At 43.6% G+C, this 12,280-nt stretch overlaps 1 protein-coding gene across 1 annotated transcript; it reads left to right on the top strand.

The window, feature by feature from the left end:
* Positions 1–1,128: 1,128 nt before the first annotated feature.
* On the top strand, positions 1,129–11,042 carry LOC111949524 (arfaptin-2). The gene is given in 12 exon segments (XM_070434108.1): positions 1,129–1,361; positions 1,869–1,970; positions 2,131–2,163; positions 2,549–2,657; positions 3,102–3,141; positions 3,143–3,192; positions 5,515–5,616; positions 6,196–6,311; positions 6,586–6,807; positions 7,018–7,175; positions 8,860–9,034; positions 9,108–11,042. Coding segments are annotated over 11 exon segments (1,254 nt in total). The 5' UTR covers positions 1,129–1,361; positions 1,869–1,877; the 3' UTR covers positions 9,264–11,042.
* Positions 11,043–12,280: the final 1,238 nt, after the last annotated feature.

Here is a 12,280-nt window from a genome sequence, read left to right as displayed (position 1 = left end):
AGAAAAACCCTTGAATGAGTAGGTGTGTCCAAACTTYTGACCTGTACTGTAGATATATAATTTATAAGTCCAAAAATAGGTGTACTGTAGCAACTACAGATTGGCCCTTTAAGTCTATCCAAAGTGTGTGAGTTTGAGCATGTGTCAATTAGGCCTATGGATAAAAAAAAATTATCAGCATGAATTAGATTGAGCAATAAAAGCCTCCCTTTTATTTCATAGGCTGGGACCCGCACTATGCAGCTGTTGCAAGAGCGCATTTTTCACTGGCTGTCCACTGGTTTCAAAAACAATGATTTATAGGCAGTCTAAACTTATTGAATTCAACCATTATTGTGTTCAAATACACATTTAGATTTGTGAACATCCATCCACAACAACCACAATCCGTAAGGCGCAAATAGCTAAATGAGAGAGCTGCAGTGTGATTCACATCAATGCGCTATGTAGATATCAATAATAAGTGATATCCGTATCAGCGTAGACTACACCACTGCTGTCATCCTTACCTCCAAGCGTCTATTCAAGTTGGATTATTTTTGGATGCAGCAGTCGCACCATTGGAATACATAGCTTGGACTGTAGCCTACAAAAGCGTATTCCTGCTCTTTTCCCTCGATCCATCAAACACATTTGGTGTGTTGTCATATTTGTCTCTGATTTATGGTCAGACTCGCTCACGTTGAACATATTTAAAATTGCGAATGTTTTCAATGCTGATTTGAATGTCATTGAGAAAACAGAGAAGTGTCAAACATTTTGTTTTCGCAAACATCCTTTCTGAATTTAAAAATAATCCTCGAAATAATAATTTCGTTTTTCAAAAGTATCTGTTATCTGATTACAATATTGTAGCTGGTAATGTAACGGATTACAGTTACAGTTTTCAACCATTTAATTGTAACGGTATTATTCATATCCACAAAATCCAATAACTCAAAACCTCCTTCTGCCCTAGTTGCAGAGAGAACTTAATTTTTAAATTGGTGATGTTTGTTTTTCCACACAAACCAAACAATCCAAATCACTAAATGGTTGAGGGCAGAAGGGAGTTGATGTCGTCAGCTGTTCGACGTGGTGACTTGACGTAGCGTTACGTGTAGCGCCAGAGGAAGGAAGGAGGGAGGTACTGGGCTTCAGGGATTTTATCTGCATACTGTGTCCGGTTCTACCGGGGGATGCTAACGGAATAACGACTACAGTCATGCGTTCATCAACAGACGAAAAATAAACATTGCAACGGTGTCATTCCGTTCATAATAGTAATATTTTCATCATAGTAATATTTGATGAAATACCGTGTGGAATAAGCAGCTACATTTGACATTTTGGGAGATTTGACTACTGCACCTACACAGCAGGTAACGTTAGCTAGCTAGCAGATCATGCTAACTGAGATCATCATAATTTTCAGCAGCACCACCAGTTTAGCCAGCTGGCTAGGGACGCAAGGTTGGAGCTAGCAAGGTTGGAGCTAGCTAGCTAGGTGTTGTATTGCTGGGACTAACAAGCTAACTAGATACAACACGCATGATGATCACGAATAGCTAGCTATGGCTGCTATAATGTGTTGTGAAATGTGATTGCTTGCTGTGAGAGCAGGTTATCGCTGCTTTCAGCACTAACTGTACCAGTGGACAGATCAGCCAGCTGGCTAAGGAATATGGACACTGCATATTTACATATCACAGCTGGCTAGGCTGGATATTATCCTGAATTAGGCAGATTCTACTCATATTTACATTGAAACCATTCCGTTCATTAATGTGAAAAGCTCAGTGTGTGATGATCGTGCTCTCTCTCTATAYCACCTCTCTTTCTCCATCTCCCATCTCTTTGTCTCTTTCCCAATGCTCTCTCTCCTACAGACGACCACCATGGCAGACAGTTTTATGGGCAAGGCGGCTACCATGGAGATTCCTATCAACAGCAATGGAGAGACCCTGGCCGAGGATGACAGTTTGGAGCAGGTGGGTCATATGGTCTGTGTCCCATGGGAATAGGGTGCCATTTGGGATACAGTTACTATGTACAGTATTTATATGTATACTGTGTGTGGTGACCTCCTCATTACATCAACTATTTGTTTGTGTATTTTATTGTACTGTATTATGTCTCACTTCTGTGCAGGCTGCAAAGATTCAGTGGACCTTAGATGAGAAGGTGTGTCACGTCGTGGTTGGAGAACTGTAGATTTAGATGTAGTGTACGTGTTAACATAGAAGACTTTCAGACTAACCACAATAAACCTTCATCAATAGGTTTTCTCCTAATTGTTTTTCACCTAATCTACTGAACCATTTTCATGTCTGTAAGTGTCTGTGTACAACAAAGATTAGGCCTATATGGAAGGTCTTCGTCAGATTGACAATAAACTCTACAGGAGCGTTACGTATTAGTCAGTCCCTTCAGGATTCACATTTGTTTTTTGGCGCAGCAAAATCAAGTGTTTTTGGCCGCAAATATCATAAATCTCTGCGAAATCCGTGAGGGACTGATTAGAGTTAGGCTATATCTATTCCATTGATGTGTTGTGGCTTCACCTTAGGACCTGCAGCAGGTGATGGTGTCTGGTCCCAACCTGAATGAGACCAGCATCGTGTCTGGAGGCTACGGAGGACCTGCAGGGGGCATCATACCCACCTCCTCCATCAAAGGTACACACAGCTCTACTGCTCTCACTAGCTCCATTAAAGGTACAGACAGCTCTCTCTCGCTCCCTACTGCTCTCATTGCTTTGCATTACTGGAATGTCCACTTAATTATGTCCACTTAGGCCTTATTAAATCAATGAATAGCCTAGTCCCTTAAGCAATGTCTGTGCTGCTTGCTTGGTTTGTTAGCATTAAGAATGGTGAAGACTACATTTTCAACTGCCCCAATGTGGTTTGTCCTGATGGAATTCAATTCAGTTTTTTGTTTATTTTAGGAGCTTGCCTGCATGCTGTTCTGCATCAGTGACTCTATTTTGACCTAACCTTCTTTCTGTTCTTTCAGGAGTCTATGAGTAGCGAACAGTCTCTCTACTGTTGGCTATTTTGATTTTAAGATCTACTTCCTACTCTCTCTTACTGACTATCTTAACCAACCCTGTCCTCCAGGCCCCGCTATCCACTTCAACCTTCAGTATGTGGACAGGAGACCCTGCCCCTAACTGTGCCCCTGTCCCTGGAGCCGAACCTCAGCCCACAGGTGGCTTTACACCTCTCAACCACCTTCCACATAACTGTATACTTCCCTCTTTTAAAGGTAGACTCAGCGAAATGATGTTGCTACAAGCAGCACCGCAGCTATGGAGATGAGCGAGATGCAAGACTTCGCGTTCCTTTTTTATTTTTGTACTTACAGTGCATTCGGAAAGTATTCAGACCCCTACATTTTTTCCCTCATCAATCTACACACAATACCCCATAATGACAAAGCAAAAACAGGTTTTTAGAAATATTGCATTTACATAAGTATTCAGACCCTTTACTCAGTACTTTGTTGAAGCACCTTTGGCAGTGATTACAGCCTTGAGTCTTCTTGGGTATGACGCTACAAGCTTGGCACACCTGTATTTGGGGAGTTTCTCCCATTCTTCTCTGCGGATCCTCTCAAGCTCTGTCAAGTTTGATGGGGAGTGTAGCTGCACAGCTATTTCCAGGTCTCTCCCGAGATGTTAGATCAGGTTCAAGTCCAGGCTCTGGCTGAACCACTCAAGGACATTCAGAGGCTTGTCCCGAAGCCACTCCTGTGTTGTCTTGGCTGTGTGCTTAGGGTCTTTGTCCTAATGGATGGTGAAACWTCGCCCCAGTCTGTGGTCCTGAGCGCTCTGGAGCAGGTTTTCATCAAGGATCTCTCTGTATTTTGCTCCGTTCATCTTTCCCTCGATCCTGACTAGTCTCCCAGTCCCTGCCGCTGAAAAACATCCCCACAGCATGATGCTGCCACCACCATGCTTCACCGTTGGGATGGTGCCATGTTTCCTCCAGACGTGATACTTGGCATTCAGGCCAAAGAGTTCAATCTTGGTTTCATCAGACCAGAGAATCTTGATTCTCATGGTCTGAGAGTCCTTTAGGTGCCTTTTGGCAAACTCCAAGGTGGCTGTAATGTGCCTTTTACTGAGGAGTGGCTTCCGTCTGGCCACTCTACCATAAAGGCCTGATTGGTGGAGTGCTGCAGAGATGGTTGTCCTTCTGGAAGGTTGCCCTTTCTCCCTGACCAAGGCCCTTCTCCGATTGCTCAGTTTGGCTCGGCGGCCAGCTCTAGGAAGAGTCTTGGTGGTTCCAAACTTCTTCCATTTAAGAATGATGGAGGCCACTGTGTTCTTGGGGACCTTCAATGCTGCAGAAATGTTTTGGTAACCTTCACCAGATCTGTGCCTCGACACAATCCTGTCTCGGAGCTCTACGGACCATTCCTTCGACCTCATGGCTTGGTTTTTGCTCTGACATGCGCTGTCAACTGTGGGACCTTATATAGACAGGTGTGTGCCTTTCCAAATCAAGTTCAATCAATTAAATTTACCCCAGGTAGACTCCAATCAAGTTGTAGAAACATCTCAAGGATGATCAATGGAAACAGGATGCACCTGAGCTCAATTRTTTTATGTGGTGTTTTGAATAATAATAACAATTTGAAAAATGTAAAGTCACACACAGTATCTGCATGTGCACGGGTTCGTTTCATGCTGTTCACAGCGTGGTAGCCAGGGCACCAAAACACCGGGGAAGTTGAGCCTCGAGCTTCAACACTCTTAGTTGTTGTGGAAATTGACCCACTGTGCTGTTTACTCTCTGCATCAACGTCATATTGCTGAGTCTACCTGTTTACACTTTTAAGAGTGTTTTCATTAGTTACTCTTTAATTCTGTGGGAGAATGATCCTTGCCTGTAGCCTGGGTTGCTGTTTAACACCAGACACAGTTGAAGTCCCTCTCTTCAACAACACTGTGTACCTCTTGTCTACAGATGTCACGGGAAAGAAGGGCATGCTGCTGTACTGTCTAATGCATACTGGATGCATGGCGGTGGATGTTAACTAAACAAGTGGATATGTTTACTAACCTGATTGACTTCATTGCAGAGCTGTTTTATTTACTGTGTTATGTTTGCGTGAATGTTTCTAATGACGACAACTGCATCCCAAATGGATAGGGCACTACTTTTGACCAGAGCCCTATGGCTCCCCCATAGGGAATAGGGTGCCATTTTGGATGCATCCTATGTATGCAAATGTCACATGAAGCGGTTAACGAATGAAATATTGAGGTTCATTAAATCACCACATGACATGTGCATCATTTCATACTTTACTACTACTTATGTTCTCAACATGTTCATATTTCATTTTTTTCTCCATTTGCTTTTTCAGTCTGTTGTTTTTTTGACATGGAAACCTGCATGACTCACTATCACATCCTCTCACCTCTGTAACACCTTCACCAACCTTCATCTATTCTCTTCATCTCATATATCACATATCCTCACAGCTCCTCTCCCCATCTCCCCCCTCCCATGTCCATTCCAGACCTGCGAATGAATTCCAGGGGACAGGGTGTAGGTCTGGTCCCCAGCCAGTCAGCAGCCAGCAGGATAGCCAACCAGAACCAGACCGACCAGCCATTCACAGGTACCAGAGGAGTAGGGTTGCAAAATTCCGGGTTCCTCAAAATTCCCAGGTTTTCTAGAAATCCTGGTCAGAAGATTTCCAGAATTGGAAGGTAATTGAAGAATTACTATAAGCACTACATTTTGAATTCTGCAACCAGGGTTTCTGGAAAACGTGGACATTTTACCTGGGAATGTTACTGGAACTTTCCAGCCCTACACTGGGCCCATATATCACCACCCTCCTTTACTCCACTTCACCTTGTTCACTCATTCATTTCATTCACTCTCAACCGATCACTCAATCACTGTCATACTATTTGTCTCGAAGACATACTTGGTACATGAAAGGAATATTTCAGATCTTTGCTTTGAGGAGTAGTGATGAGGAGAGTGCCCAACTAAGCACTGATCAGCCTCTGTGTGTAATCTGTGTATCAAAGCGCTACTGACTGAAGCTGGTTTTGTGACAGCGTTCATTGTAAATGAGATGGACAGTCCCATCTTATTTACTATAGACTTTATCAACTAGGTCTCAGCAACTAGCCACTTTAAGGAATCCTCTGAGAGTGAGCAGGTTATTTATTATCCTTTGTGTCAGGGTCGGGGATGCACCACAGTAACAGCAACCAGAACATGTCAGTGGAGGAGGCTAACCGTGGTGTGGCTGTGGAGAAACTAGACAGYGTTAAGAAGTGGGGCATCAACACCTACAAGGTACAGAACAGAACCTGTCTCCTGGGGAAAATGTGTTGAAACCATACTTCATTGAATCTTCACTGTGTTCTATGGGTCGATTGCATCTGCACGGGTATGATCATTTGTCTTCATACAAGACTGGGAATAATTTCCTCCTTGGAAAACAAGTAACTGTTTGGTTCTATTCTGAACACATCTCCATGTCATCTTTATCCCAGTGTGCCAAGGATATATTCTCATCTCCTTTTCTGTTATCTCCTTTGTCCTAATCACATCTCTCCCTCTACCCCAGTGTACCAAGCAGATGTTCTCGGAGCGGTTCGGCCGTGGTTCTCGGACGGTGGACCTGGAGCTGGAGGCCCAGATAGACGTGCTCAGGGACACCAAGAGGAAGTACGAGTCTGTCCTGAGACTGACCAGCGCCCTGACCAGCCACTTCTACAACATGGTCCAGACCCAGCAGGCCCTGGGGGACACCTTCGCGGACCTCAGCCAGAAATCACCTGAACTACGGGTAAGAAAGACCTCTAACCCCTGACCCCTAACCTTAACCCGTAGACCTCAGCCCAGCCAGAAATCAGCTGCAGATGGCACACTGTGAAATTGGCCTTCAGAAATGTAGCCTGAAAATCCAGGCCATAATTTTTGGTTGGAAACAAAGCCTATCAGTTTCACTTTGGAATCCAGGCTACCTGGATGTAAACGCAAGTGTTTGTGTCCACAGGATGAGTTTGGCTACAACGCGGAGACCCAGAAGTTGTTGTGTAGGAATGGGGAGGCTCTTCTTGGAGCCATCAACTTTTTTGTGTCCAGCATCAATACACTGGTCAACAAGACCATGGAGGACACACTGATGACCATCAAACTGTACGAGGCTGCAAGGTAACAACGATGATGGGAAGGTTAGAAAGGTGCAGGGCCGGCCTCCCGAGTGGCGCTGTGGTCTAAGGCACTGCATCGCAGTCCTAGCTGTGCCACTAGAGAATCTGAGTTCGAGTCCAGGCTCTCTCGCAACAGGCCGCGCCCGGGAGACCCATGGGGCGGCACACGATTGGCCCAGCGTCGTTCGGGTTAGTGGAGGGTTTGGCCGGCAGGGATGTCCTTGTCCCATCGCGCGCTAGTGACTCCTGTGGCGGGCCGGGCRCAAGGCACGCTGACACAGTCGCCAGGTGTACAGTGTTTCCTCCGACTCATTGGTGCTGCAGGCCTCCGGGTTAAGCTGGCATTGTGTCAAGAAGCACTGCGGCTTGGTTGGGGTGTGTTTCGGAGGACGCACGGCTCTCGACCTTTGCCTCTCCCGAGTCCATACAGGAGTTGCAGCGATGAGACAAGACTGTCACTACCAATTGGATACCACGAAATTGGGGAGAATGGTAAAAAATAATAAAAAAAGAAAGGTGCAGGGCCTGGAGATAATGAGGTAGTTTCCTCCTTATAACAGTTTCAAATGATCATACTCCCAAATTATGAGGTTTACAGTCTTCTTTACAGAGATCTGTGCTCCTTTACACCATGAAAATGTGGCCCTATATCTATGATTGCCAGAGACATTATATAGAGTGTGTTTGACATGACATCATACTTCTGTGTGTCAGGCTGGAGTGTGATGTGTACCATGCATACCTGGAGGAGTTGAACCTGGGTTTGAGGGTTATACGTTGTTACAGGGTGTTATGTGGGTGTTTTATAGGATTGGGTGGTATACCGTATACTGAGGTATTTTTTTCTAAAAGCCACGGGGTGGTTTTTCAATAGTCGAAACTATTTATTTTAAGAAATGTGAATATTTCTAGCTGCTTTTTAAGTTAATACCTGCTGTCAACTTGTGCAATACGTTGGGAGATAAAGCAGATTGTGTTCTTCATTTCACCTGTCAAATTATTTTCCATTATGAAGCTTACTGCAGTTCCCCAGAACAGTTAAGCCAGTCACGTGTCTGTTTATAAATAGCACAACGGGAGACAGCGGGAGCTGGTGAGTTCATAGCGTTCTTTATCTATCAGAGTCTCTGTTGAGCAGCGCACATGAGGTGATGAAGATACACTTGTATGCAATTCACTACTAAATGTTTGCCATCAGATATCATATAATGGCTTTCTGCCAGGAGTCAAAGAGCTCTGAATGGGTTGTCTGTACAGCTCCCATTTGATCCCTGTGCTTCCTACTAGTGGTTATTTTCTCCTCCGTTCTTCTCTGCTCCATGTTCACATGCTGCTCTTCCTTCAGAAAAGCATGCATCACAACTTTAGTCATTTTCACAATTTCTCTCGTTCACCTTTACTTGTAAATGTCTACACTCACTGAAAATGACATTCGGTAGCAACTAGCTATGCTTGTATAACTTTATGAGCGGGATTTGCTTGTCTTTGCAATTAGTTTATTTGTTTTTGCTCGTTAGCATTTAGCTAACAGCGTCTGTGTGATTTTTGTTGTTGTTGTTTTGTTGCATCTTTAGTTCCCCCCCTGTGTACTATGCTGGTAATACCATAAATCCCGGGATGGCAGAAGAACGAACGGTATGACTATGTTTTGACGCTGTCTCTCTTCCCCTCTCTCTCTCTCCCAGGCTGGAGTTTGATGCGTACAGGGCCGACCTGGAGGAGTTGAGTCTGGGTCCTCGTGATGCTGCCACCATGGTGCGTATAGAGGTGTCCCAGCAGCAGTACCAGGTGCAGAGAGACAAGTACGAACGGCTGCGCTCAGACGTCACCATCAAACTCAAGTTCCTGGAAGAGAACAAGGTGGGTTAGTTAGTTATTTGGTTAGTTAGTTTACAATAATGCTACATCACACTCTCTTTTTCTGTGTGTGTAGGTGAAGGTGATGCACAAGCAGCTGCTCCTCTTCCATAATGCTATCTCAGCCTACTTCGCTGGGAACCAGCAGCAGTTGGAACAGACACTGAGACAGTTCAACGTCAAGTTAAAGCCCCCAGGGTCAGACAAGCCCTCCTGGCTGGAGGAGAGCTAGAGTGATCAKCTCCCAGTCTTCTGGGCCCGTATCAAGCCTCTCCGAGTACGAATACTGATCCAAGATCAGTTTTGCCTTTTAGATCATAATGAATCAGATTATATGGACAGGCAGGACTTGATCTTAGATCAGCACTCCTACTCTGAGATGCTTGATACATACGGCCCCAGGTCTCAGTCAGGTCTCTGGTATATTAGGGACACAGACGGAGAGACACACCGGGGTTGGAAGAAACAAGAGGAATGGATGGATGAGTAGACGGATGAACGGATATATGAAACCTACACAAACTGTATATACAAACCAGAGATGGGACAAGTAGAGACTAGTGATGATGATACTATGGGGAAAAGAACGCTTATCACTTACATTTAGTTTTGCCAATACATTGCTCATTTGTTTATAGAATGTCTATTTTATGTTGATTTGTTGTGTTAATAATTATTCTCAACAGAGCGTCATTATGTTGTTGCTATCTAGCGTAACTTTTAATTTATCATACTTTGAGAAGTTATTCTAAGATTATACTTTGCACATAAATGTAATCATTATTTTCAAACTGTTTTCGCTCTTTTGTAAAGCGTTATGTATGTAAAGCATTCCAGAGGTCATAATTTAAAAGGTCAGTAAACTGTTTACATATGTAGAGGATATTAAGAATAGGCTATGTATCTGGACCAGTTACATTGTTTCTACCTGGTGACGATTAGAGGTATATTTATTAATGAGCAAAGGGAGAAGCCTACAGTCTGTGGTATACTATTGATGACAGAAGTTATGGGTTAAAGGGGCAATCCCGGATTTGTAAAACAAAGCAGTCAACAATCAATGGCTATATATCATGAATTTAAAAGTCAAAACATGTATTTGTACCAATCCCAGATTGCCCCTTTGTCTACCAATCAGGAAATACAACTTTTGCATTTACAATAATCTCCCTCTGGTTAATCCTGCATATCATTTTATTACACATGTATTGTCTTTAACATATCCAATATCTCAATAATCAAATAGAGTTAACATTTGTTCATAAAAATACCTTGACTTGGGCCTCCCGAGTGGCGCAGCGGTCTAAGGCACTGCATCGCAGTGCTTGAGGTGTCACTACAGACCCGGGTTCGTTCCCAGAATGTGTCACAACCGGCCGTGACCAGGAGTCCCATAGTCCTAGCGTCGTCCGGGTTAGGGKAGGGTTTGGCCGGCACGGATGTCCTTGTCCCATCGCGCACTAGCGACTCCTGTGGCTGGCCAGGCGCAGTGCACGCTGACACGGTTGCCAGGTGCACAGTGTTTCCTCCGACACATTGGTGCGGCTGGGTTCCGGGTTAAGTGGGCATTGTGTCAAGAAGCAGTGCGGCTTGGTTGGGTTGTGTTTCGGTGGACGCACGGCTCTCGACCTTCGCCTCTCCCGAGTCGGTTGGGGAGTTGCAGCGATGAGACAAGATCGCAGTTGGATGTCATGAAACTGATTCCATTCAAATGTATATGTTCTTGTTAGGTTTTTCTTTTGTTTTCTCTCACATTTTTACATCAATGTTGTGTCTCGTTTTAAAACGGATATGGACCTAGTGTACAGTATATTAAATGATGGTGGTTTACAGTATATGGTTTGATATTTCCATAGAGACTTGATGTTTCCCCACAGAAGCTGTACAGTAATAGCAATCCGTCCATCTGCTGTCCACTGAATATGTTGTTGTAGTCATCATCTGTATAAGTACTGTACCATATTGTGTTCATACATTACATGGCAATACAATCCGAAACATGGCTGAAAAATGATTGGTACTTCCATCTGTGATTGTCTTCTTTACTGTTAATCAGGCAACGGTCCAGGCTTGTGTCCCAAGTGGCACCTTATTGCCTAAGAAACACACTATGTTTGAGTAGTGCACTATATAGGGAATAGGCAGGTTCTGACAACCCTGCTGTAAGGGTTAAGATCAAGCTGAGTTTTATCTGATTTGTATTTGGTGAAGTCAGAGTGAGAGCTGATAATTGTCTGGTCTATTAAACAGCTTGGGAAGTTATAGGAGATCTTTCATCGGTCTGTGGACAAACCTACTGTAACTATTCCACCAGGTAGATAGGGACAGTAGGGAATATTTGACACACAGAAAAACCCAAGATTCAAAATGTAAATTACTTTTTAATTGCAAGAATCCCAATCCAACAGCTACAATGGTCAATTTCACTATAAATACGTAGTTGTTCATTATATTCATGGTCACTGGGATTCAGGAATGTTTCCTTTAGAAAACAAAGGTTTGGAGTATGTGACATTCTTTGTCTGAACCTTGCTGTGTCTTGTGATTCATCTCAATGACGTATTACTGTTTGACAGTGGATAGAGGGGTCTGATTAGCAAACGGTATGAGGACTCAATTGTTTGTCCCAAATGGCGGCCTATTCCCTACATAGAGCACTACTTTTGACCAGAGCCCTATGGGCCCTGTTCAAAAGTAGTGCACTTACGGAATAGTGTGAAATTTGGGATGTGCGCCATGTTTAATGACACAATATTGCTATTTAATCATGTCATACATGTCAACACCATGATCAGTGATGTGATGAATTCCACTGTCTTTATGTTTACACGTTTCACCTAAAAGTCTTGGGCGCCCGAAGTGTAATATCTCAAAAGGTGGTGGTCAGGCCCTGAACCGCTGAATGTGTTCAGTTAATGATACTGAAAATGTCATATATATTAACACAAACTAGAAAAGGACATTTCATATAAAAGAAAATGTGTGTGCTTGCTAGTCTTGAAGTATTATGGCTGGGAAATAGTAGCAGTAATGGTAGTGACTGCAGTAGTAATGATAGTAATAGGGTTGTCATAAGCTACGAGTTGTTTTGGGGTGGTTTGTACATGTGGCGATATTATAGTGGCTTATAGTGGGCTAGTATAGAGCATAGTGTTGCTGTCTGGTGAAAACCTCTCCAAAACAGACACTTTTCAGGAAATTGAAAAATAGCCATGTTTTCAAATGAATGAATATACAGTTATTAAACTT

The sequence above is a fragment of the Salvelinus sp. IW2-2015 genome, linkage group LG22 (genome assembly GCF_002910315.2).
Source record: "Salvelinus sp. IW2-2015 linkage group LG22, ASM291031v2, whole genome shotgun sequence".
Taxonomy (NCBI): Eukaryota; Metazoa; Chordata; class Actinopteri; order Salmoniformes; family Salmonidae; genus Salvelinus; species Salvelinus sp. IW2-2015.
This window is presented reverse-complemented; position numbering and strand designations above follow the sequence as displayed.